The 27,133-nt window shown below is 41.6% G+C and overlaps 2 protein-coding genes across 8 annotated transcripts in view; one reads left to right on the plus strand and one right to left on the minus strand.

Moving 5' to 3' along the window:
• On the plus strand, nucleotides 1–24,075 carry LOC139670420 (phosphatidylinositol 3,4,5-trisphosphate 3-phosphatase TPTE2-like). 4 transcript variants are annotated; one of them, XM_071552106.1, is made up of 21 exons: nucleotides 198–415; nucleotides 624–713; nucleotides 2,736–2,813; nucleotides 4,129–4,176; nucleotides 4,870–5,031; nucleotides 5,431–5,550; nucleotides 8,670–8,769; nucleotides 9,555–9,618; nucleotides 10,126–10,190; nucleotides 10,733–10,793; nucleotides 11,700–11,781; nucleotides 11,864–11,952; nucleotides 14,383–14,444; nucleotides 15,391–15,471; nucleotides 16,472–16,577; nucleotides 17,216–17,313; nucleotides 17,677–17,772; nucleotides 18,243–18,313; nucleotides 19,765–21,304; nucleotides 23,047–23,291; nucleotides 23,898–24,074. In XM_071552106.1, the coding sequence occupies exons 2-19, from the start codon at nucleotides 664–666 to the stop codon at nucleotides 19,865–19,867; spliced, it is 1,536 nt and encodes a 511-aa protein (XP_071408207.1). In that variant the 5' UTR covers nucleotides 198–415; nucleotides 624–663; the 3' UTR covers nucleotides 19,868–21,304; nucleotides 23,047–23,291; nucleotides 23,898–24,074. The 4 variants fall into 4 exon arrangements, with proteins under 4 accessions (XP_071408224.1, XP_071408207.1, XP_071408214.1 ...); XM_071552113.1 differs by having other exon boundaries at nucleotides 19,765–20,107; nucleotides 21,230–21,304; nucleotides 23,047–24,072; XM_071552123.1 differs by lacking the exon at nucleotides 198–415 and adding an exon at nucleotides 1–80 and having other exon boundaries at nucleotides 23,047–24,075.
• SLC25A15 (solute carrier family 25 member 15) overlaps nucleotides 22,564–27,133 on the minus strand; it is a 14,050-nt gene continuing 9,480 nt past the window's right edge. For all 4 annotated transcript variants that reach the window (XM_071552137.1, XM_071552166.1, XM_071552156.1 and 1 more), the window contains 3 exons: nucleotides 26,887–27,056; nucleotides 25,724–25,882; nucleotides 22,564–24,859 (listed from right to left, as the gene is read on the minus strand). In XM_071552137.1, the coding sequence (XP_071408238.1) occupies nucleotides 24,735–24,859; nucleotides 25,724–25,882; nucleotides 26,887–27,056 (454 nt within the window). In that variant the 3' untranslated portion in view covers nucleotides 22,564–24,734. The remainder of the gene's footprint in view (nucleotides 24,860–25,723; nucleotides 25,883–26,886; nucleotides 27,057–27,133) is intronic.

Genomic DNA, 27,133 nt, shown 5'->3' on the forward strand with positions numbered 1-27,133 from the left:
GCCCGGCCCGGCCCAGGTGCATGTAACGCGGCCCGGGTGGCCGAGGCGTGTTCGTGCTCCGCTGCTCGACCTCAGCGCGGGTGAGCGGGGCTGGCGGCCGGGCCGGGAGGCGGAGGGAGGGCCGGGGAACAGCGCGCAGGAAGCTTAGCGCAACTTTCCGCTGAGTGCGCCCGCGCCGGGGGCGGTGTCGGGGCTCGACTTTGAGCCCGGCGGCCGGGCCGGGGTGAGGTGGGGGCGGAGGGACTGAGAGCTCCGCAGGGGTCTGTGTGAGCGGGGGCGGGCTCCTGGAGCCGCTCCCCGGCGTCCGTTCAGCCAGCGCTTGCTGCAGCAGGCTGGGCCTGCACCCTGCGGAGTTGCTGGCTGGGACTCCTCTGCGGTGCAGAGTGTGAAGGAAGGGGAAATACTGAGTGGTGAGGTAAAGATGCTGTTATCACTGTGACTTTCTTGGTATGGTCAAAAAACCTTCATCGCAGTGCTGAGTGCACTGACTCTGGCTAGTGTTATAGTTAAAGATTGAGCTTTGTCAGCTGTAGGGGGGAAATAGTTGGAGCTGAAGCCTGTCTGCTGGTAAGGCTCCTGTAGGGTGCTGGTATTTACTGCTTCTTGTCCTTCTCTCTCACCAGGTGTGCTTCTCTTAAGGCCAGCAGGGCAGCAAGGGGCAAGATGACAGCTGTGAGGTATGAACAAGGGGCAGAGCCGTCAGAAGCATCCGGGTGAGTGAAATGAACTGTGCCAGTGTGGGGGTTTGGGGTTGAATATGCTGTGTGTGATCCCCTGTCTCTAGTTTCTTAGTACTTCAAATGTAACAAAGGAAATAATGATGGAGAGTTTGGTGTTCATATAGCATAAAGTCTTTTTATTCCTCCTCCCATTGCCAATGCTGTTGTCTGAGAGAAGGGATATTTTTGAGATAAATATTTTGTTGTGATTGACTTCTTGTAAGTCATTAATAAGCAAATAAGGAGTACAGAATATCCACTCCTGGTATAAAAAGCTCTTGGCAGTAAAGTCTGTTCTTTTTTAGCATCCAGACCGTCAAGGGACTTAGAAGAGAGAGTTGAGGTCTCTTGTAGAGCAAGGTGCTCTCACTCTGCTCTCTTAAAAGCCTTAAGTCTGAAGCTGTCTTTACCTGAGAACAGTCAGAAAGGCTTGTGCTCTGTAGGGAGTGTGTGTGTGTGTGAAGGAAATAACTTCTACTATCTGCCCCCTTTCTTCTCTTCCACCTCAGTAGTCAAAGACTAATTGTAGCATGTGGGAGAGTTTGTTCTACCTTGGACAACAAGTAGATGTAGAATGATCAGCAAAACAAACTCCCTCTGAGTATTATCTAGAACTGAATTCTTGTGTGAGAACACAATGGGCCTCTGTTTTATTTTTGTGTGAAAGATTGTTTTCCTAACTCAAAACACTTCTGTTTCTCATTTGTACAGTGGCTTATTGTAATCGCAGTAGAGGATAAGAAGGTGGCATTTGATACATTTCATGTGTCTCCAAGTATAAGAAGTGACCTGCAGCAAGATTGCTGTAGCAGCAGCAGTAACATGCTTTAATAAGTGAAGCATTTCTGCTGTTAAGTAAGTGTAAATTCCCAAGTGAATATTCCATAAGAATAGCTTGGAAGCAAACATGCATGGATATGCATCATTTGCTTCAGCTCTAGGAACAAAAAATGAGGACACTGGTGTCTGGAGATACTAGAGCTGAAAAATAAGGCTTTAATACTGAAATGGTTGTGGTAAAGTTTTTCTTCTATTGAGCCTGATACTGATTGCAAGTGGTGAAACATTAGTACTGATTGCTGAAACTGTAAGAGAAGCATGATTAAACTTTTTTGCTTACAGGTGGCTAGCCCAGACTGCAGAAGCAGTGCAGGGTGAAGAATACTTGAATCCTCTGAGTTATACTAATGCTTCAAACATGCTATGCTGCCTCAAACAGCATGAAAATATCAATATTGAATATGTGTGTGTAGTTGTTCCTGTCCAAGAAGCAACGATGCCCAAGGCAGAGCCTCAGCCAACACTGTGGCTGTCCCATTATGCAGCACAGTATTTCTGTGGAGAAGGCTGGAATAAAACCTCCTGGATTTGGATGTTACGCTGTTTATCTGAAGCTGTCATGGTGCCTTCAAAAAAACAAAAGCTTGATCTAAAGAGACCCTTTTAAGGAAGTATGGCAAACAGCCACTACCCCAAAAATATGCTGTTCTAGCACTAGCTCAGCTGCTACTCTGGTCTTCCAGTTTCCGGTCTGGTATCCTGCCCTGCACAAAAACATCTCTGTGCTATGGCTTTTCCTGGTGGAAACATTCACTCTCTGAACAAGAAGTTTGCTGTAATTGCAGTAGTGTCCCTTGGACTCTCTGAAGCTCTGTTGCATATGTACATTTCTGGCCCCTCTAGAGCCTGAACTGTTAAGTCCTTAGTGGGCTCTTGGATGCCCTATTTCAAAGCCCTTTATCCTACTGCTGAACATATCTGTCCCTTTTTGGGGGGAAAAAAGGGAAAACTTGTGAGTGGTGGATTGCTAATGGGAAGTAGGTCAGTACAAGCCAAGGGGTTCTGCAGTGCCAACGTGGGGAAAGCCTTTCTTCCACTGGTTAAACCTGTGCTCTGGCTCAGGCTGCTGCTCACTGCTCAGCTGAGAGTTAATTCTTTTCTCTGGAACAACAAAAGATACCAGTATATAGAGCTGACATCTGTATCAGTGTGTGACTTGTACTATTCCTTTACCAGCTCTCCAGCAGCAGAAGAGGCCACAGTAAAGATTGACGATGGTCGTGATGAGGATAATGAACCAGACGGCTGTTCCAAGTAAGCTAATGAGATACTAAATTCTTCGCTTACCCTTGACAGTAGAGTTTGCTGAGCCAAAGTAAGAAGGCAAATGTCTTGCTGAAGTAAAGATAAGCCCAGTAAAATGCCTGATATTGACATTTGTTCTAGGACATAGTTAAGACAAGTAAGTTGAGGAAGTTGTGTATGCCTCTAGAGATGAAAGCCCATCCCAAGAACCCAAGTGCATCCATCACATTATGGGAGAATGGGTAGTCCAAACTGCATTGATTAAATTTTCCCAAAGCAATGAGTTTGAGAGAACAGAACAAGTGCTGGTGAGAAAATGAGGTGAATGAATATATAGGGTAAACAATAAGCATTGTGGCCCTCATCAAGACTCAGCTGTCTGAACTTGCTAGTAGTTAACTCTGTTCTTGTTGTTTTCTAACAGTGTTTAGTTCATATCACTGTGTTACTGACTCTTATAGCAAATTTCGTCAAGTCAATGACAAGTCAATGGACTTGTTTCTCTGTTCCTGCAGCTCAAGAACAGTAAGGCTGTGCCTATTATCTCACTTATTCTATGTGACAAGGTGTTTTTCTAGATTTCAGAAGTTGACATTTACAAATGTATTTCACAAAAGCTTTAAGCCAAGTATGTAAGCAAATGTGTCATGTTTTCTTCAACTGATTTAAGATGTTATCAAGCCAAATTGGAGCGGTATGTGTGTATATTTGTGTGCAATGCACTTAATAGAGGTACTTGTCAATAGGCTGTGGAAGCTGAAGTCTTGGTGTACGTACTTCCGTTGCATTCTGGGTTGACTGGGCAAGGACATAGACCAACATACAGTGTAATTAATGCAGTATTTCCTTAGATATTTGAAATTCATAAAGGCAAGGAAAACCTTCTGTATGCTAAGCTGCCTTTAGGACAAGACATGTTATAACATCCTTGACTTCTGTAAGAAAAGTGAGTACTTCAACCCAAGTATCTCCTTCCTGCTTAAGGCTGCTGGTTAGACCTTGTACCACAGCTTAATGTAAAAGCCTAATAATGAAAGGTGTGGGTTAATTCAGTAACCCCAGCAAGATGCTGCCTCAGCACTTCAAAGGTATCTAGCCATGTCTTAAACTGAGTTATTGAGGTGCACCAAGTGAAATGCAATGCTTGAGTTAGCCTACAGGAAACAAGTATCTTGGACAGGGTCACTGACATGCAATGTGAGTTACTGAGCTGACAAAAACTTCCTGTAACAGTGCAAAAGAAATCTACCAGTACTTTTTGTCAGTTTGTTAGTACTTATGGTAAAAGTAGCAAATGTCACTTGTCAAATCTCTTCTCTTGCAGTGCAATTAGGAGAAAAATTTCCCCATTTGTGATGTCATTTGGATTCAGGTAAAAGCTCATGCTTGTGAAGATATATGGCCAAGGTAAAAATAGTCCTCATTTCTGATGTGAGAACTTGAAGAGTTCCTTGAATAGCAGTAACTCCAGCCTGCTTTGTCTGAAAAGTACTGAATGCCCTGTCACTCCCACAAAGATGGCTTGAGACAAGTACTGGGATTGAAAAATAGGTCTTAAACAGGTATGACTGCACTCTCCAAGAAGAGCTGAAAGTCAGAACTGTAAATGCCATTGATTGGGATAAAAGCTTTTTAATGGCTTATTCTATGCTGGCAGCCTTTGAACAAACAGTTGGTCAGTTGTATGCAGTCAGTTATTTTTAAGGGACTGCATCAAGTCATTAGTGGAAGGAAAACTGAGTAAGATGAAAGGCAGCACTGACATTTGTTTGCCTTAAAGCATTCAGGTTGGCACTGCTTCTAGGTAGCTGTGGAATTCTAAGTTAATAGCAAACCTGTGTCTGAAGTAAATGTATGGTTCCACATGGATGATATGCTCTGTGCAGATCACTTAAACATGCAATTGGAATCCTTCAGCTGCTAATTAAGCAGGCCTCAATCTACATAAGAGGGCATGCTCTTGCTGGAACAGCTTAAAAAAAAATCTGGGCTTGTACTATTTAGTTGATAAATGTCAGCAATTCATTCCTGCCTCTCAAGTTGACTTGTATTTTTCTCTTTGCAGAGTATTTGGAGTTGTACTTATCATTGTGGACATCATAGTCGTGATTGTGGATCTAGCTATCAGTGAGAAAAAGAAAGGTGTTAGAGAGATTCTTGAAGGTGTTTCCCTGGCAATAGCACTCTTCTTTCTCATCGATGTTCTTCTGAGGGTGTTTGTTGAAGGGTAAGGCATGGGCAAAAATTAACTCAGAGTGGCAAGTCATCGAGTGAGGAAGGATGCAAAACTTCAAGCTTGAGCTGTGAACATGGATGCTATGTAGACTGATTTTTCTGGTCATAGACAATAACCATGTCTCATGTTGGCTGTTACCCTTCTATAGAATAATCTGTAAGTGTTTTCAGTATTAAGTGAGTGCTTGGAAACTGCATCAGCTTTGCCATACCTTAGGTGTGTAAATAAGGTGTAAGATTACTTTTAGTGAGACTTCAGAGCTTTGTGTTAGGAACTACTTCAGGAGAGTCTCTCTAGCAGTAGCTCTGTATGGGTGGCTTTTTTCCTGAAGATGTATTTCAGTCTTTGCTACCCATGTGGGCATCTGTCTAAAAGTCTCTTTTGTTTCAGCTTCAGGAACTATTTCCGATCCAAACTTAATATTTTGGATGCATTCATAGTGGTGGGCACTCTGTTAATTAATATGACGTACTCCTTCTCAGACCTTGCTGCAGCAGATCAGATACCAAGGTGAGAATGCTATGGCAGCTGGTAAGTGTGAGCTCTTTTCCTGATAGTCAGTTCTAAGAATTTTCTTGGGCACTTCTAGGTTAGATGTGTGCATACTAGATCACAAATACGACATAGTGTTTCATGGTACTAATGAAGGATAGACATGTAACTCTGGTCCACAGTTATACTGTAGACTGTCCCTATCTCAAAGGCAGAACTGATCTGAACAGATCAGTTGTAACTAAGTTGAGTAGTGAGGTTGTCAAATGCCCTGACTTGAGCAATTTTTGGAGAAAGATGTTCAGCCGCCCTGATAGAGAGGAGGGTCTGAAGGTGAGAGAGAAGAGTGGGATTATAGTAGGAAATGGAACAGGCAACTGAGGGAGGACCCCCATCCAATGGATCTTGAAATAGGAGTTGCCAAACGGTCTGTTTTCCTTCACTTTTCTTTCCCCAAAGCCTTATGGTATACATGTTGGATTTTCCAGCCATGCCCCTGGCGAGAGAAAACAGGCTGTTTGTGTGCATAAGCTGATTCAAGTCCTATTGCCTTCCGATTTCTGTAGCTTGATCAGATAACCTGTGAGAGGATTTTGTTCCTGATGGAGGCAGAACTACAGCTTTAAGATTAGTTTACCTACACTAGGTTTGATTTAGTGAAACTTGCCTGCATCAGCCAGGGAAAGAAGTTGAGCTTTAAAAAAAAAAGAAATTGGAAAAAATGGCACCCTTCCCAAATTCAACTGACTAACTGGCCAAAGGGAGGAACACTATTTCAGAAGAAACCAACTCAGAGTTTAGTTATTGAGGAATCCAGTGTTGGACAAACATCTGTAAGTACTAGTTGTCTTTTCAAATGCTGGCTAAACTCAAGTTACAAAAACTCAAACTGTCAAAGGAATAGCTTCTACAGCCTCAGTCATATAAGGCTGTTTCCTTCTAGGTTGTTGTAAACATTCATCTGAGTTTTTAATGATTAATTCCCATTACCCTGACCATGTTTTTCTAAAGCAGCTTTCATCTTATGGCAGCACTCAGTTAAAGGTAGGAGAAAGAGCACTATGATAGGGTAATCTGCACTGCTGTCTTTTCCAGGCTTTGCTTGTGTACGCCTCATCCTACATTGGCCCATCCAGTTTTAGATTGGTGTGTGCAAGGTCCTTGTATTCAGACCTGATGAAGTTGATGGGAATTTAGAATAGGTTTTTGACTCACATAAAGAGGAGTTCACACTGATCCTCTTAGGAGACACTCAGCTGGGATCTATCATCTCACCCATTCAAGTCTTGAGGCCCTCTGTAAGGCTCCTTATGTTAAAGGTTCTTAAATCCTGTTCTAACCAAAATATTACTAGATGATACCTCAAGTTTGACCAAATCTCATATTTTGAGATGAGGTGCTCTTGACACCTAGCACTCCAGTAGTGTCCACATAATCCAACTAATTTCCAGTAGCCTACCTGGATTTATAACTTTTCTTTCCTCATAACCCTTCCTCGAGAAGCAAACAGCAATCTTATAGCATCTGATACATCTCAGAATAATTAGAATTTGAGTAGCTCTTATGTGGATGAGAGCTTATATATGACAAGTGAAACTTCAGTGACAGTCCATAGAGGTAACATGCCCTTATGGAGGAGTATGGTTTCTATTTCTGATCTGGTTTAGCTGAGTGTGTGTTGGGATGAGTTACCTCTTTCCTTGAAGTCTGACCTGTAAAAGTACATTGAGGAATGAGAGCTGGGTATCAGCCTGGGAGTTCATGCTTAACTGGTTGACTTCCTAAAGGGCAGAACACAAACTGCTTTTATCTTGAAGAGTAGCATCTCAGAGTTGTGGTTCATGCTGGGGAGAGGGGGTATGGAGTTTTGACCCCACTGTTTGCTGCTGGCTCCAGGAGAATTCTGTTCTCAACAGAAGAAGGTGATTCTGAGTGATCCTGAGTTAGGAAGATGCACAGGGAAAAGCTGCAAGTTTTCTCCAGGTGTCCAGAGCAACCTTGTCTTGCTGACTTTAAGCTCCACATCAGTGGAGAGTAGGCTGTCTTCAGCTGTAGGTTTGTCACCCTTACTGTTGGTATTCACCAGGATTTTTCCACAAATGTATCAAAACCTAAAATATGTGTGTATGCTGCTTAAAAGTATTTGCTCACATCTCCTTAAGGAATGAAATGAATGTTAGTTTGGCCTTGTTCCCTAGAGGTAGGGGAAAGCAGCTGCCCCTGCTCAGTTGTTTTAGTAGAACAACTCACCTAAGTGTCTTGCCTGCTTCAAAGTTCAACAGCAGTTCAAAGTTCCTCAAACCAAACCAAGTGCTCAAGTTGCTGAATGATTAAACACAGGATACATACTGATCTGTTCTCAGATCCCTTAATCAAGTCATGATGTACATAGCCTGTCTATCTTCTCTTTTCAGTCATTTTTCAGGTGGTTGCATACACTTAAATACAGGGGTGAGAACAAGGAATAAGAATTTTGTGATAATAACATAAGTAATGTTAATGGAATTTGTTGCTTGCTGGTCACATGTGCCTGTAGAAGTCTGTTTTAGCAAGTAGGGGATTTCCTGGTTCTGTTAGCTATTCAGAATGTGTACTCCCAAAAACCTTTAATAATAGAACCATGGTGTTCTTCAAGCAGGGCGGTCCCGTGGTGTAATGGTGAGCACTCCGGACTCTGGATCACAAGGTTGTGAGTTCGAGTCTCAGCAGAGACCGTACCGGGCAGTTAAATGCCTCTCTGCCATCCGATCCCGTCAGATCTCGGATGCTCAGCAGGGTCTAGTACCGGGTGCTGTAGACAGTCCTGAGGACTTCACTGTCACTGTCCAAGCTTGCTCGGCCGTGGCAGATGGACCTCAGGATTGAAACGGTGGGGCCAGCTCTGCGCACGCTGTGCCTCACCTAAAAAATCCACTGCGCAGGCTCGAAGGGCACACCCCCACCTGGGGAGAGCCCTTCCCAAATCTTCGTTCGCGAACTTTGGCCATACATACATTTGCTCCAAAATCAGCCTGAGAAGTCCTAGTTCAATATATGAAACAACGCTTAAACTGTCTCAAACAGCTTTTAAGTAGCTTTAATCTTTGCATCTGAGTTTAGTTGTCTCCATTTTCTTTCATGTTGAATCTGACGTCTAGAATGGTTACTTTCCTCCGAGTTCTGAGAATTGTCATCTTGATAAGAATATTTCGCCTGGCTTCACAAAAGAAGCAACTTGAAATGGTGACCAGAAGAATGGTAAGTTGGCCTCTTAATATATCTAGTCTACTGCTACTCTGTCCAGCTCTAGCTCTTGCTTTCTCCAGGCAGCTATCAATGGTAAATAGTATTGCCCAACCAGCACATCAGTGTCCCTGACAGCACACTGAAGCTAGTTGTTCTTAACTTTGCTCAAGAATGCAGAAAATTGACCTGGAAGGCTGACATATCAAAGTGATTGCAACAGCACCATGTGTCTCAACTGACAATTTCTAGCTTGTGTGGTACATAAGCTGTTTTTTCTCATATGGGAGAATGTTGGAGTTTTAATCCCTCTGACGTTTTATTTCGTGTGAAAATGAAACAACCTAGTTGTTGAAACCCTGTCCACTGTCAATGCCTCTTATTTTCATCAGGGGCATTAAAGTGATACTTTAAGCTTCAAGTATGTCCTATTGCTCAGGAATAAGCAGTTTTGGTTATGTTGCCCTTAACTTTATTCTTTCTTCTCTTAGCATCCAAACTCTCAAATAACAGTGACAGATTGATGCTGCAGTCTGTAAAGAATTTGCAGTATTGTGTTCATTGTAATAAATTTTGTTTCTTCAGGATAAATATTCTGCACAGGGCTTCTAACTAAAAGCTAATGCAATAAATGATACTCTTGGCTAATGCTGTGTACTTTGCTATAGCAAAATGAGGCTCTGCTGCTCAGGCTTAACTTCAGAGTTTGGATGGCTGATTTTTCCTATTAACAGGCAACATTCTGATCTTTGGCATTCCTGTGGAAGATTAAATCTATTCTTTTTTTTTTTTTTGGTCAGGTCTCTGAAAACAAAAGGCGTTATATGAAGGATGGCTTTGATCTGGATCTCACTTATGTTACTGGTTTGTGGAAACAAATGTCACTTTGGAGCATGTTAATTCTGCTAAGACTTGTTCTTCAGTTAATAAGTGCTTGATGTGACATACAGACAATGTTTTAGACTAATTATATTCAAGTATGAAGTCAAACCAGATCTACTCCTTTTCTTTGGGATTTTGAAATATGGATTCCCGACTCTGGCACTGTTCTCAAGAGTTAGCCTTCTGGGAGAGAGATGTAATGATAGAAAAATCTCCTGAGACTTAGAGAGCCAGAGCTGGGAAACTATTGACTTAGTGTTTTTGCTTCTCATTCTGTGGAGACTGACATTAGTGGTGTCTGATGCTTTGGGAAGCATTATTTGTCTTGCTCTAGCTATGCTAAATGGAGGAAATGCCTCTCAGAAATGGGTAGATTGTTCTTATAACTAATATAGGAATAAGACACTTCATAAGGATGTTTCTCAGTCATGTAGTTCTTACATGTAGGGGCCTTTCTGTTCTTACTGCTGATTGCTGTCTTCTCCACAGATCGAATTATTGCAATGTCATTTCCATCTTCTGGGAAGCAGTCGTTCTACAGGAACCCTATAAAGGTAAAAATCTACCAACTTCACAGTTTCTGAAACCTCTTTTTTTATAGGTTCTCACTAATTTACATGTGGACTATATTGCGTCAGTCCTAGTTCTGCTGGTTTGGCCTGTTGGAATGATTGACTGATGGTCTCCACTGTGCTTCACTGCTTGTGTTGTAGTGCCTCAGCTAAGCCTAGTGGGATGTATTTCAGTATGGACACACTGGTGCTCTGATGATTTAGTTCTTTGGGAATGCTTTGGGGATTCAAGGCAGTTCTGTCCTGGGCTAGTAATACGGATAAGATTTATTCACCTAAATGAAGTTGTTTAAAAGGTCTACATAATGTCCTTTTCAGAGGCATGCTGCCTGATATTGTAGAAACATATATAGGGCAAGGAAGATAGTAGCAGTAGTACTTTTATTCCAGCCAAGAAACTGAGTTGGAAAGGCCTGCTGTCCAAGGGCTGTCATGAATGCTGTTGCCAATCTCATGTGGGGGTGGAAGTAGCAGTAATGAGGAGAGCACTAACTATTCTGCACTGTTATCTTGTTACTGCTTAGGAAGTTGCAAGATTTTTGGACACCAAACATCCAGACCACTATAAAGTCTACAATCTCTGCAGTAAGTATGTTTGCCTGCTGGCTATACTGAAATATTGCTGAATGGAAAAACATCTCAAGGTATTCTGCTGATAATAACAGATCTCAAAACATGTAAGTCAGTCAAAAGTGCATAGCTGTTTCTGACTACACTCTATCCTGAATGTGGCTGCTGACTCTACCAGAGGTTGCAAAGCTAATCTAATATTGTACTGAAGCTTGTAAAGGCAATACTGGATGTCTTGCAGTATAGACTTCCTTGTTCATGCTGAAAATTTGATTCAGTGTTCCAAAATCATTATTGAAAATAAAAGTGGTAAACTAATCCCAGGCTAAAACTTGAAGTAATGCTGGAGAATCTTCTAATGATGGCTTAGAAGAATGAAATGGAGAATAGCTAGAAATTATTCTGTTTAGAAGTGACTAAAAATATTCTTCAAGAACAATGGTTTTGTGGTTCCTGCTTCATAGCAGTGTGTCAGAGGTGGAAGCAAAGTATATTCTAAAAGCATTGATGCTTGCAGTCATTAAAAAGTAAAACTGTCCTCTGAGCAGCAGAGGTATAGATGGGAGAGGTCAGATGGGGCATGTGGTGTTAGTGGCTATTTATCACTTTGCCTGTAGGTTTTTGCTGTGGTTGACCCTGACACTACATCAGAACACTAACTTTCAGATCTCCAAGTAATCTCCACAGAAAGGAATGATGTCCTGGGCCTGGAGATAAATTTGAAGTGAGAAGTGTGAAATTGGAAGCTAAGCAATCATGGCATTAGCAAAATTATCTCACATGTTTTTTCATTTTGATCTGTCTGTTTACACTATTGTCCTTTAGAAGCTAGTGTATGCTCAGATCGGCAGTTGTGTATCACAAGCTCCTTTCTTTGTTGCACTTCCCTTTCCTGGCATAACTTCAGATGTTCTTCTGTAGGTGAAAAAGGCTATGACCCCAAGTACTTTCACTACAGGGTGGAAAGGATCTTTATTGATGACCACAATGTCCCAGCACTACAGTGAGTCTTGTCAAGAAATGCGTATATTGTGATAGCTCTGTGTAGGCATTTACATTGATCTCCTAATTTTCCTCTTATTTAGGGACATGCTGAAATTCACTGCCAGTGTCCGTGAATGGATGAGTCAAGATGAAAAGAATATCATAGCAATTCACTGTAAAGGAGGGAAAGGTAGGATTTCTCATGTAATCTGTATATGCTACAAATAACACTTCATTGTTATTATAGCTTCTTTGACGTCAGTATGGCCTTAAACCATACTATGAGATAGGATTATAGTGTAACTTGACAAATTCTTCAGACACTGAATAGCAACAGTATAGTCTTTATATCTCTTAAAATGTTCTTCAGTAACTGTTTGCTGTCCTAGCAGCTGGGACATCAGTCCTTCAGGAGAGGCTGGGGATAAGGAACTACTAAAACTGCCACTGTGAAAAGTGTTAGGCTGCTGCTTTGGCTTCCAGACAGCCAGTCGGCTGCACTGAATATTCTGCATTGTAATATAGCTCAAGCTTATACTTTGTTTAAGTTGGAAAAGGACCTTTAAGGTCAAGTCCAACTGTTAACCAAGTACTACCAAGTCCACACTAAACTATGTCCCTCAGTGCCACATCTATGCATCTTCTAAATACCTCCAGGAGTGGTGACTCAACCACTTCTCTGAGCAACCTGTTCCAGTGCTTGATAGCCCTTTGGGGTAGAAATTTTTCTTAATATCCAATCTAAATTTCCTGTGGGGCAAGTTAAGGCCATTTCCTCTCATCCCTTTGCTTGTTTCTTGATGGAAGTAGCAACCTCCTTCCAGGTAGTTGTAGAGGCCCATGAGGTCTCCCCTCAGCCTCCTTTTCTCCAGGCTAAACACTCCTGGCTTCTTCAGCTACTCCTCATAAGTTCTGTGCTCCAGATCCTTCACCAGCTCTTCTCTGGACACACTTCAGTACGTCAATGTCTTTCTTGCAATGAGAGGCCCAGAACTAACATATGATTCCAGGTGTGGCCTCACCAGTGATGAGCACAGAGGGAAAAATCACTTTCCTAGTCCTCCTGGTTATGCTGTTCTTGATACAGGCTAGAATGCCACTGGCCGCCTTGGCCACCTGAGTGCACTGCTGGCTTGTGTTTGGCTGCTGTCAATCAGCACCCCAAGGTTCTTTTCCACTGGGCAGCTTTCCAGCCGCTCTCCCTGAGCCTGTAGCACTGTATGGAGTTGTTGTGATCCAAGTGCAGGACCGAGCCCTTCGCTTCATTGAACCTCATACAGTTGACCTTGGCCCATCCATTCAGCCTGTCCAGATCTCTGCAACAGATCAACACTCCCACCTGACTTGGTGTTCTCTGCAAACTGACTAAGGATGCACTCAGTCCACTTGTCCAGATCATTGGTCAAGATATTAAACAGAACTGGCCCCAGTACTGAGCCCCAGGGACACCACTACTGACTGGCTGCCAGCTGGATATAACTCCATTCACCACCACTCTCTGGGCCTGATCATCCAGCCAGTTTTTCACCGAGTGAAGAGTGTACTTGTCTGAGCCATGAGCAGCCAGTTTCTCCAGAATGCTGTGGGAAATGGTGTCAAAAGCTTTACTAGTGTCCAAAATAGGTGTCATCCACAGCCTTGCCTTCATCCATTAAGCAGGTCACCCTCTTGTAGAAGGAGATCATGTTGGTCAAGGAGGATCTGCCCTTCATAAACCCATGTTGCTGGGCCTGATCTCCTTGTTATCCTGTATATGTTGTGTGATGGCACTCAAGGTGATGTCCTCCATAACCTTACCCCCCTAAAATACTCTAGATACTGCTGGATCTTAAATCAAGATACACACAGTATTGGGTGATAGAGTACAATGAATTCTTATGGACACAAAATAGTCAAAGCTGCCTCATGAACTAACCTGCAGGTGCTATCTGCAACCAGTAGTAGTGTGGGAGCTGTTGAAATGCATAAATAACTGCAAATAAGCCAAACTTCCTTGCAAATATATGCCAAGCGCCTGCTGTTACTACTGCAAATACTTGTCTTAAGACAGGTAGTTCCTTAACATAAAGTTGCACTGAAATGAAGCTCTGTTTTAAAATGTTTTGCAAAACTGAATGTTGAAGCTACCTGCAGGTCAAAACCAACTTGAAGAATAAGTGTAGGGAGGGTTACTTGATCTGGGAGGTTTTTAAGTAAAAAACTGAAACTATATAGGACTTTCATTCTCTCAGACTTGACGGCTTCTTTGTAGGATTGTGGGTGAATAGTTGGAGCAGAGAAACAGCTCTCAAACTTGTAGCATTGGGAAGTGCCAGTTTATACCTTTGTTTAGTAGAGTGCTATATTCTACCCTGCTGAATGGAGTATGCAGATATCAAGCAGTTTCCCAAGTGTCTCTAGTAATACTACAAGGAAATGTGGGGACTGCTTTCAAGGAATAAGCTAAAAAACTGTAATATCTTTTCTTTAATTTGTTCTTCTCCGAAGTACTTGACTACTTGACTGTCACCTACAACTCTAGAAATAGATGAGATCACAGGAGATGACTTCACCTTCAGAAAAATAATCCCAAATACCTTTAAACTGCTGTAACTTAACTTGTCTTATACTTCTAATACAGGCAGGACTGGAACAATGATCTGTACCTGGCTCATAGACAGTGACCAGTTTGAAAGCGCAAAGGTAAAACTGTATTTTTTTTGTTTAGTATACAAAATGCTCCTTTAGAATCTACTGAGTTGGTGAAATGCAATAATATTTGACAAAAAAATTCTATACTGGAAAAAAGATTGTGTGAAAAATCTGTTTTTAATGAAAGTTCTTGCAAAGCTTTCTACTATGTAAATTCTAATGCTGTCTATTCTTGATCAGCAAGAACTGGGAAAGTAGCATTTAACAGGATACCAACTCGAAGCATTCTTTTTGGAGGCATGATAGACCTAGGCCCTTAAGCAACAACTTAAACTGTAGGTGAATTCTGAGCAAAGTCTACTAAAGATAGTGTCACTGTTTTTCAAGTGGTCTTGAGTGAATTTTCTTTTCTTTCCCCACCCCCTACCTTAATCTCCTTCCAAGTAGTGTGAGGCATCAAGAATTGTTTTGTCTTGGCAGCCAACATTACAGCAGGAAGCCTTTCTCAGGAAAGGGAGAAAGATCAGCTAGGACAGGTGCTTATGCTGCTTTGGTGTCCTAGGTCTAGTATATCAATCTGGAGGCTTAGAATGCAAAAGACCCAGGTCACTCAAAGTAGTCCAGGCAGAGTGTGTATCCATTTAATTACTTGTTTTCCTCAGAGTCTGGTTTGTGAAGATCTGAATTAATATTTGGCTTTGTCTGCCACAGACAATTTGGGAAATACAGTTGGTTCAAAAGCAATTGCTTAGAAGTCATATTGCTCTGCTTTACTCTTTCATGGATTACAGACTTAATGTATCTGTCTTCCTAATTAGTATTTTCTTATTCTAGTTAAAAGTCTCCTTGAGAAGGTACCAAAGCAACTACTGCCTATTTTCACTTGCCTTCCCGAACTGGACTTGAGTAGTGTAGTTCTAGTTTAAAATCCAGTTCTCAGGAAGGGGTGTGGTGATAGAATGGATATCTAAACCCGTGAAATTTTTTTCCTGTGTAGGAAAGTTTGGACTACTTTGGGGAGAGAAGAACTGATAGAAGCACAAGTACTAAGTTTCAAGGAGTTGAAACTCCATCCCAGGTAGGCTTGAGCAAGTTCAGTAACAGTAGCCATACCAATACTAACCTTGTGAGTGCTTATGCTGCCTCACCTCCTCTGCCTTGTTTCCTACTACTTGCTTAGCTCCTGAACTTTCTGTACTCTTTCTTTAGTCTTTCTGTACGAGTTGGAAGGCTAACCACTGGAAGGGTTGCACTGCGTCTTTTCCTGCTTTCCTTATGCCCTTCTCTGCATAATAACATCAAATCTGAAGTATGGTAACTAAGATAACAGAATTCTTGAGATTAGGAAAACCTCTAACCCCGCTGTTCAAGCAGGGTGAGCTGGAGAAGGTTGTCTATGGGTGTGCCCAGTCAGGTCTAGAATATCTGCACAGATGGAGCTTTCACAGCATGTCTGGGCACCCTCACAGCACGACACTGTAATACAGTTGGGCTGTTTATGAAGGATGCACAGAAGCCTGCAGTCTAGCCTGGGATGGGGTTATGGCACTGATGTGGCTGTGTGTAGGAATACATCCTCTACAGACTACATTCACTGGGAAATACTGCACAGGTGTTTTGCCTCAGACTGCAGTTTTGGGGATTTGCTCATTGTAATTCACTGTACTATGTGATGCAAGGGTGTGCAGTGAATCTGGTGACAGAGGTACTTTAGTTGCTAGTATAAAATAAAATAGAAGTATAACTGTCCTTTAGAATGTGCTTCAGTAAAAAGAGTCTTGTATGTTTAAACATTCAGCCTCTTAAAGCTAAAATATAAAAACTCCTCACTTCTTGCTGAACTAAGAATTCTTCCTAAAAAATGAAATGTGAATGCTGATGAAAAATGTAGATGTTGAACTGGTCTAGAGGATTTTTTGAACTGGGAAAGGGAAGGAGAACAAATGGCTTTCTTATTTCTGGACTTTGGAGAGCTAAAATCATGAAGTACAAGATCTATTTAAATGCTACTTCTGCCTAGAATTGATCTGTTTTGGGTGTAGAAACTGTATAATGTGTCTGGGTTTTTTGCATTACAGAGTAGGTATGTTGGTTATTATGAGATCCTGAAAAACAAGTATAACTTGAAACTCCCACCAGAGAGACAACTCAAAATAAAAAACCTCAAAATCCACACTATACATGGTAAGAACTCTTGAATTTGAGCATTCCTCTATCTGGTAATGGTTTCCTATTACAGGCAGCTGATATCTACTGTCTCTCTTGCTAAGCCCATGATAAGAATGTAGATTTTAGTGGGATTTGAGAATTTAAGTGGCACAGAATACAATGAAGAGTATTTTGGAGTCAGTTGCTCTGTGTTGTGTTGCTTTCTGGATGTCTGGTCAAACGATGGCTCACACACAACCTGCTCTGTTTTGGAAGGGGAATCACTTCTCAAGTTAGACTATTCCACATGTGGAACTGGATCCACTAATGTTTCTCAGCTTTTTATACATGCCTGTTTCTGTATATGTGCACAGGTAGTCTTGATCAAAGGCTGGAAGTTCATCACTCTTTGTTCAAGGTGATTTCAAACTGCAGTTCTTGCTCAGCCAGTGGAACTAGACTCTACATTACCCTGATCCACTAGTGAGATTCACTGCTACTTCGATATATTTTCATCCACTGAATCCTGAATTACCTTTAGTATTTCAGGTCTAGTTTTTATCAAGGCACTCTGGAAAGAAGGCACTTTTGAATGGATGTCACTTGGTTTACATGACCACTTATGTTTTCAGCTAAAATGTGTGCTCTGGTATAGTGTAATGCTTTCCTCCTAGGAGTTGGGAAGGGCAATGGAACTGATATGAAGGTGCAGATAATAACAAGGAAGCAAGTTGTACTAGAATGTGTATGTGCCAGACAAGAAAACTGCAAGGTGAGTACTATGAAATCACATCAGTTGAGTCACAGAAGCTGGAAGGTCAAAAGTGTCTTTGTGTACAAATTGAATACTGGACATAAAACTATTTAACTAAATGGATGATATAAATTTTTAGAGGATGGAAAAGCTAAGCTTTGCTAAATCCTGGGAAAAGTAGTGGTAAGATAGTGAAAGATTTCCCTAGGAGTCACTTAAATGCAAATAGCTCACTCTGTCCTGAGTAGCTTAAACTGTTGGCAAGTATTCTAGCACTGTTGGTTTTGTATACCATAAATGAGTAGGTAGGTATTGTCATGAATTGGTCCCTTGTCTTTCTGCACTAACTTTTCATAGAACATACTTTATTCTGTTACCCAGCTCTTCTTTGATTCTGAAAATGACTCTGTAGTCATTGGCTTGGAAGACTGCCCTGTTATAAGTGGTGATGTGAAGATCAGATTTGAATCAGATTCTGTAAGTATAAGTGTGAAGACCTTCATCTGGGTATGGGGAGAGGCTGCAGTGCACACTGCTCTTTGGCCTTGGCTGGCTGTGTGGTGTGGGGCAGAATTTGTTCTTCCCCAGTGAATCCTGCTGTGTGGAGTGGTCTCACTATGCAGTGAGGGATGCAGCAAGAAGTGCTGCGTCAGCCTATATAAGCAGTGGATGCATCAGGCTGTTCGTATAACAGTGCAACCGAGACATCTTAGTTGGGTACCTGCTGCTTCTAACATGAGGCTCTTACCTCATTGTGTTGAATGTCCTAGTACTGAAATAATTGCAGTGAAAATAGTGATCTGTGTGTGATACTGGGCTCTTTATGTGTACTGACTCTGGCATTGTAGCTTTGTAAACCAAACTACTGAGGACAAGTGGGTACTCTTGCTCTGCAAAAGGATTGTTATTGTTTAATACAGTCCTTAAACAAATTCTTCATCCTTTAGGATCTCCCAAAAGGCTATGATGACTGCCCATTCTTCTTCTGGTTCAACACTTGCTTTATTGAAAATAACAGGTAAGTGATCATTGTGACTGCCTTCAGATCTTAACTTCTGGTGTCTGAACAGAAATGAAAGTTCATAAACGTGGTACTGAAAACTGAGGTAGATTTGAGCAGCCAGCTGTCTGAACTTCCAAATCAGTACTGGTCTTTGTCCCTCAACCGTAACTTGTAAGCAGGCAGTTTCTTGCACTGTACTGAGTATTTTAAACACATGAGCTTTTTATCTTAAATCGTTGGACTGTTTCCTCAATGCTCTAAGCGTTGTTAAATGAATTTGAATTAAAAAATGTAATGCTAATTATTCAAATCTGCCATCCTCTATAGTACAGCTGCGTGAAAGGCTGGAACTCGCTCAGTAGCTTAGTAGTCAAACATTTAGACCATGCTTAAAGGTACTGATGCTTGGGATACCAAGAAAAGGCTCTCTTATGGCTTCTCATGTTTTTGATAAAGTTAGAAATTACTGTGTTTTTTCTTGCTGAGACTAAAACTCCTGCAGAAGCTCCAGCCAGTGAAAGTTTGGCTTGTCTGTCTTGCTTGGGGAGTGATGTAGAAATGCAGACACAGGAGATCCTTATCTTCTGTCTAACTTGCTTTGACAGATCCAGGCAGAGGAACAGTGAAATTGACATAGGAGACAAAATTACTTGTTCTCCATGATTGGAATAGGAAGGAAATTTTTTTACTTAACTGATCCTGTCAGAGTGAGGAGAGGTAGTCATGAACTGTTTGTAACTGTAAACTTAGCATGCTGATCCAGCAATGCACCTTGCAGTCTAGGGCAGACACCTAGTTAGATCAAGCCAGTACTAGGACAAATGTTTGCCTGCTGTCTGACAGCCCTACACCATTGCCATTTCTAGAGTTTTGCCAAAGTGTTTTGTTTCTTCCAGAACTAGGGAGGATGCCCCTACCAGCCTTTCATTTCTTCCCTTCTGCCCAGAGGATTCTGGTAGAGCTCAAGTGAACTAGGTCTAATCAGAAGTGAAACAGCTATTCAGACAGTGCTTCTATCTCTATACCTGTAATTCAGCTGTAGCTGATGTGTAAGTGCTTTTAAATAACAAGACATAAATTTGGTAAATATTAAAATTGGAGCATATGCCCCATAAAGTTGAGTGCTGAATCTAATACTTGCTTTTAGGAAGGTTAACTATTAAATTAATGACACTTGCATCCCATCAGGAGGCCTTGAGCTGAATGCAACATTAATTTTAACAGTCTTGCATTGTGGGGCTCTAGGAGGGGTGTGTGGAACCAACCCACAAACCCATCAGTTGACTTTGTTTCTCAGACCACTTCAGATGTAAATAATTGGCAGATGTGGCTGATGTCTGTTTGTTTTCATTCAAGATCTGGGGCTCTATTTAATATACTAGGGTTGAGATTGAAACTTTCTCAGGTGACTGAAAGGAAAAGCATGTCTTAGGCTATAAGATATGCTACTGAATTTTGTTTTTCAGACTCTACCTTCCCAGGAATGAGCTGGATAACCCTCACAAGTCTAAAACATGGAAAGTCTATAGTGAGACATTTGCTGTGGAGGTGAACTTTATTGATTTATAAGGGAAATTTGAAATAAGGGAAACATGTAAAACTTATCTCTTTCCTGGAGAATATCTTGCTGTTTCAGTATAAAGTGAAGCAACGTCATTTTGATGTACTTAATGTATTTCTGTGTAGATACAACTTTTCAAATAAAGTTACATGAAGTTCTGTTGTGCAGGGCAATAACATTCTAAAGAGTTACTTAATGTCAGCTGACTGTCACATCATCCTTTGGACCTTAGGTATCTCTGCATACAGGTAATTCCTGTTTTGGTAATCTAAGACAATTGCCAGTCTTTAAGCAAGAGCATTAACCTGAGGGTGGGTGAAGACCAGCAGTGTTCATGAGACTGAAGGAGGTGTGTCAGATTTTTTTCAGCATCAGTGTTTTCCACAGATCAGTAGAATATAGGAATTTTGAGGGAGAAATATTAGTCTTCCTCAGTCAGATGACTCGTGCTTGAGTAGAAGCCTTAGTATTGAACTGCTCTTCATCAGGAGTCAGTGATGTAGGGTTTTGAGCAACACATGTCCTGGTAGCTGCCTGTGGGGGTTGGAGACTGCACAGCTGCTTTTCTAATGCTGTACCTCCCCACAAAGGGTTGGGATGGCCACATGCCCTAAGACTTAAGTCTGGATCTCATCAGCTCATGATCATCCCAGCTGCCTGGAATCAGAGTGAGGCTTGCCTTAATGCCTGCATGTAATGTGTTTGATCTGTGCATTTGCTCGTTTTAGCTAATAGTGCAAATGCTCATGGACCCCTCTTGAGCTGTACTAAGACCTGTAATTTGCAAACTTCCAGGAGGCTTATTCTGCTTCCTGATGTTCTCAGCAGTGCAGCTTTTCTATGGAGACTTTATCTTCCTTGATGTGAAATAAGTTGAGGTGTTAGTTTCTTGTTTCTGTAGTCTTTTTATTGTTAGGAACCAAGCGTGAAAGGGGAGTGACAATCAATGAGCTTTCCAGTTAATGAGGTAAGCAGAGGTGACACATCTTCCCTCTGATCACTCTGGGATAGTGGTGTCCTATCAAGTATGTGTGTGAACTGAACTTTTGGTATTGTGTTGCTAGCTAGTACTTAGGAGCTGGGCTCTTGGAAGCTGCTTCTATCAGCACTGTACTTCAAGTATGGAGGCTGAAACCTGTCTTGAATGACCAACAGTGTCCCACCAATTGTTTGGAATTCTAGTTGCAGGATAGAGCGAGCCAGGGTTATTTATGTACATGTAGTCCATGCTCCTGTCCAAAACTGGCCCAGATTGAGCTGGATCACCTAATCTAGTTCAGTTCTATGTATCTCCATATACAGGATTTTTCATGCAGTACTTAATCTTGTAACTACTTTTCCTTCCTGACTGGAATTTCCTTGATTCCAAGTTGTACGTATTGCATCTTGTCCTGCCACTGTAAGCTTCTGCAAAGACCCTGGCTCTAGCCCCTTCCTCAAATGAGGTAAGTGTTAGACACTTTAGCTTTCTACTAAGGGGGAAACAAGCTCTGCTTTATCCACCATCTATTCTCATTGCCCTGTGCTTGACTTGCTGTGGTCTGTCACTGCCTTTCTTCAGCTGGGGAACATGTCTGCTCTGACAGATGTGAGAGGTATGAGCAGAGGGTCAGGACTGCCTCACCTGCTGACTCCAGAGCCAGCTCTGTCAGCCTAGTCTTTGCTGCAAGGGTGTGCTGGCTCACCTTCAGCTTCTGCAACATTGTTGCCCAATTTGTGGTATTGCTTTGGAGTATTGCTTTGTGGTATTGCCCCTCAAGGTTATGTGGTGCTAGCAAGGTTAATACAACCCCTGCATCTCTGGCTTGAGAAAAGGAAGAAATATCCAGTTACAAAGTTGTGAGATCCCAACTGCAGCACTAGAGGGCAACAGGGCAAGCAGGCACATAAGGTCTCAGTGTCCCCATGAATGTGCTTGGGGCTGGAAGAGGCTGCCCTTTTATTGCAGCTAGAAGTGGCTGATGACTAAGTTAATTTTGGCTTAGCTCAGGCAATTGGATGCCACTGTCCTTGGATGCCCTTTCTACTAGCTGATGCCTTTCTAATAGTTGCCAGGGCAGTTAAGGTGACCTCTCTTCCTGCTTATGGAGTAAGCCAGTTTTCTCAGGTAGCTGCAGCAAAGGCTTTCTCGCTAAAGCAAATGTGGTGAAGTCAAAGCTATTGTGTAAGCAGGAATGAGAAACAAAATAGCTGTTTAAGGGATATGCTACATTTCTCTTGGGCCATCCAAGCCCCACTGCTCAGAAGATGGTAAATAGAGGTCCTGCTCTCCCTGTTGCACTGACTTTCACTGGATTCAGTGTAGTGGACATTAATCCCTTACATATGTGGAATTTGTGACCTATGCTGGACTCCTGGCATTCTTCTGAAGGAAATTTAACTTTAGAGCCTGTATCATGGTAATGTAGAAACTTGGGAGTTGAGGTGAACCTTAATGCTAGAACTGACTTTGATACTAACAGAGCAACAGGCCAAGGGCTGAACCATGGTCTTAATTTTCCATAGCAGAAGATGTAAAATCAGCAGTTGTTTCACAGCACCTTGCTCTAGCTGCCACTTTCCTTTCAGTTTTGAGGGCTTTATATGTTCATTGATTGTGAAAGGTCTTTTCCTTTAATTCCAGAGAGGTGGTGATGACTCCAGCCTCTTTGTTTCTCAGCTAGATAAGCTTTTCAAATTGTGTTACATGAACAGTCATCAGGTAGTCAGTAAATCAAATGAAAGTTTATTCCAATTAATTTCTATACCATTATGAAGTTCGTAGCTGAACAACTGATACATGTGTACAGCTTAAGCAGCTGGTAATGGAAAAATTACTGCTTACATCAACTTCAGAAGGTAAACACTCAAAAAATACCACCAGCTTCTTGCTGTAGGTTCAGTTTTAAATATCCTGCTTCTCTTGAAGCTTCAACTTTTGTATTAAAAACTGCAGCCATGAGCTTTAAAAATGAAAGCAAAGACAAATCTAAGAAATAGATTGAAGTATTCCACTGATGCAAAGTCAGTCCTCACCTTTTTGTAACTATTAGAAACATGTACAAATATACTATTTCTCTTAGCTAGACAACTTTGAAAAGGAGAAGTCTAACAACTCTTAAACCCTCACCCTCCTACCTGAATTATTTAAGCATTTGGTATAAATTTCTTTAAAGTACTGGCACTGAAGAGTATTGCTGCCCCTCAGGTACTGGTCAATCAAGGTAAAGTGTTGCAATAGACACTGAAGATTCTTCAGCTATGCCCTGTTCTAACTGCATTTCTGATGCTGCGTGAAAGGGAGATGAATTGTTCATTCTGCACTTAAGGCTGAAGGAGCAAGAAGAGTTCCACTGACTGTGGAACTGAAGAAATCACCTTCCAGCAAAGGCTGCATAATGCAAGGAATTAGCCAGCTTAAGTGCACCCTGACTCCATTGCAAGAGGCAGCAGGTATTGACATGATTTCATCTAAGCCTAAAGCTTTTTCCTGTTTCTGGGATCCAAAAGGGAAGCTGTAACATGCAAAACTAGGCTGTTACAGCTCTGACAAATGTGGTTGCTGTGGCAAGCTGCTATTTTCCATGGAGCTGTGATCATATCAGACAATCAAAGAGCTCTGTCTGTGCCCCCCACACTGGTGGGCTGCACTTACAGCACACAGTCAGCATTCCTGTACAACTCCAGGCCCAAGTTTGTGCTGTTCTGAGAGCTGCTTGAACTTACTCCAGGATAAGGCAGTAACTGCCTCTAACTAGGCAGAGCATGCTTGTACAAAGAATGTTCTACCTCAAGAACAAAAGTGGTATCTGGAAATAGGTGTCACTGCATCATTTTGGGTAATACTGTCAAACTGCCCATTTAATCAAGTAACATGACCAAGCAGGCATGCCCTCCAGGCCTGAAGGTGATACAAGGTATCTAGTCATATGAGCTGTTTCCACTCAGCTGCAGAGGCACTGCAAGTGGCAGGACTCATACCAACTAAGAGTGTGCTACACCAGAGACCATGGTGTCATATGTCTTTAACAACAGTTGTGGCTTTCTGCTCCACTTCAGCTTCCTGTCCTTCCACCACATGGACTCATTCACGTCAAGGTGACCCAAACAGGAGCCTGCACAAAGCTGCTGTCTCTGAGCACAGAATTTTAACTATTTCCAGCAGTGTTCCTTATGTTAAATGCTGCTTAGCATATTCCACCACTTCTTGAAAGGATGTAGAAAACAATAAAATGCTGTATAGATTTCTTATTCTAGTTACTGGGTTTCTTTTATCAAAAATGCATGCATATCTTTTGTACAAGGTCAAGGGTGAATACTTCCTACTTTTATAAGCCCATTTACTAGGACAGAGTATGTAAGTCAGATACCATCTGCCATGACCTTGGCAAGTCAGAGAGTAGCTGGGAGCTGGAGGAGAATAGGGGTCTTAGTTGAGGGATATGTCCAAGTCATCCATAATCAGCATGATTAGGCAAGACTGATGTGGAGTCACACACCAGGAACACCTGGGACAGTTCACTACCACAGCACAGATTTAAATGAGTGCTTGGCAGTAGGCAAATTGTAGCCTACTGTTGCATGTTACATTAAACCCCACAGGTCAACATAAGTCATTTTAGCACCATTACAGGTCAGGAAATATATTTGACATACAATGTACCTAGTGCAGAATCTGCAAGATGGAGATAGTTCTGCTTGTGCAATTCAAGCAGCATGTCCACATCTCTATAAAATCACCTAATTTTAAAATATTACAAATCCTAGACTGGAGCTGAGTTCCTAAAATTAGGTTGCTGATTGGTCCTTCTCAGACCATCACATGATCTACATATTTTTTATCATTTATTTAAATGACCCTTAAATAATCTTTTGTTCTTTATCTGCTAGAAGATATCAGTAAGAATCTATTTGTTTAATCATAAGTTTCCGGCTGTACTCATAAGCAAGGAACAGTGCCCCATTGGCCACGAATGCACGGATCATAGTTGGTGTTAGTCCAGAATACAAGGCAAGTACACCTGGAAATGAAATCAGAGACAGCAATTTAATACATTGGCCATCTGCATCCCTCACTGTGCTCTTACCTTTGAAGGGTACTGAAGCAATGCTTCTTCTTAGAGGAGCATTAACGCACAGCTGAACTCCCTGGTGTAGCTGCTCATGCAGTTATTAGATGCTCCTATATCAATATTCAATATTGTAACAGTTCAGCCACGTAACTGCTTATGTTAGAAGCTTATGTCAGGTATGACAAAGTCTTGGTCACCTGAGATACACTTCACAGTGGCTATACCACAGCTGTTAAGGAGACAGGAAAAGCAGCAGGAGCTGTGACCCAAGTTAAAACAGTTCTGAGAGTATCTTCCCTAGCAAGAGGGCCAGGATTCATAATTGCTGCCATTTACATTCTTAGACCATCTTCCAAAATGCCTGACCCAGGCCTTTTCCAGAGATGAGATGCTGAGGTAGATGCCTCAATACCAGGCTCGACAGGGCTGTTTGATAAATCAATCCACAGCCATATATTAACTTCTAGAGATGGAAAAAAATTCTGCGTGGAACAGCCAGTTCCTTCAATTTTCATGTAACCTAGGCTTGGTCATAGGTAACGGAACCCATTCCTTTATCTACTTTTAATGCATACTGAGTTTTGTTGGCTTTAAGAGAATAGTGGGACAGATGTGGTAGGTCTCAATTTCTAGATTCCAAGCTTTCCAGATTACATGAAGCATCAATATTTTGGTTTAGTGGAAAGGGTTATTGTCTGTCTCTAACACATAGTCACTGGACTAGATAGATTTCTTTAGCAATTTTAGGTATTGAAGGGTGTAGATTTCAGTCTGTAGCCCTGTAAGATTCAGTTTTTCAGCTTGCATACTCACCTTCAGTTCTCACGACAGTTACAAATGTTCCCATAAAGCCTGCTTGCTTTCCAGCCATTGAAAGAACCTGAATTCTAGATTTGACACAGTCCACAGGATACACAGCAATCCACAGACAGCTGCCTCCAAAACCTCCACTTAGTAGCAAAGGAATGGGACCTAAAGTTAAGAAATAAGCCTTTATACACACCATAATATTCACCAGCACAAATATAACATTATTTCATCTAAAAAAGTCAAAGAGAACAGAGGATACTGCTTATGACAAAAGAGCAGTTTCTGCTTCCTCCCAAACTTATAAGTTAATTTTAAGCCACTGGTAAATTGCAAGTCTACCTGGAAGCCCAAAGGTTATAAAGAGTGCCTCTTAGATTATTTGCCATGCTAAAAAAGCATAACTGAGAATTCTGTCTGGACTGTGTTATCTAAATTAACTCCTTTAACACTCATAACGACTTTCCAAGGCTAATGTGAAATGGTTTAGAGTTATGTCATATAGTGTTATAAATCACCTATATAGAAGTTATTTTGTGATCAGTCATTTTTTCATGATGTACCCTGATTTTGTATTTCAGATCAGGTGCTTATAAACACCTTGTAACAAGTGAGTCCAGAATGCATGCAGCTGAAATTCTGACTCCCAGCAAGACAAATTATTACTCTTCAGTCTTTCAACAGGAGACACACAATCTTTATTCTGGCATCACCACATTGTTAATGTGTCTAATTTTCAATCTCAGTGTTCTCTTACTATTATTGTAATTACATGTAATAGCATACATTTCAGCAGATGCTTGAACACACTGTTCAAGAGAATGCAGCTAAATACTTCAAAATCACTCTAAATGCCTGCTGAAATTAAGTTGTTCAGAGTTGTGTTACACTGTAGGGTCAGATATTTCAGCAGTTTTGTACTGCTAGCTCACTGTATTCATTCTCCATTTATAATACATCCTGCTTCATTATAAAGGGGTCACTTCAATAATTCATTACTATATATACACAAAATGCAGACTTTCATATTAAGTAAGTCCAGGTTCCTTCATTTTACATGTATTTTACAACTGCTGTGCATTGTCAGTGTATCTTCAGGGAAGATATGCCCTCCTTTAGGTCCCCCATGACAACATGCTAAAACCCAGCTGGAAAAAGAGTCACCATACCTAAATCATCTTTTGATCTCCCAGAGGCAAAGAATGTCCGGCTCAGTTCATACCCTCCAAAGAAGAAGAAATAGCCTGGGACTTCCCGCAGCAAAGTGCTTGACAGGCCACGGTAAAATCCAAGAGGACCATCCTTTTGAATAACACCCTTCACTACTGACCAAACTGTACTGATAGAGAGGTTGATCCAGTTAGTGATGCTTAATAGCCAGATTATGAGAAGTTACAGAACAAAGGCAGCTGCAGT

This window comes from Pithys albifrons, chromosome 1 (genome assembly GCF_047495875.1).
Source record: "Pithys albifrons albifrons isolate INPA30051 chromosome 1, PitAlb_v1, whole genome shotgun sequence".
NCBI classification, from domain to species: Eukaryota; Metazoa; Chordata; class Aves; order Passeriformes; family Thamnophilidae; genus Pithys; species Pithys albifrons.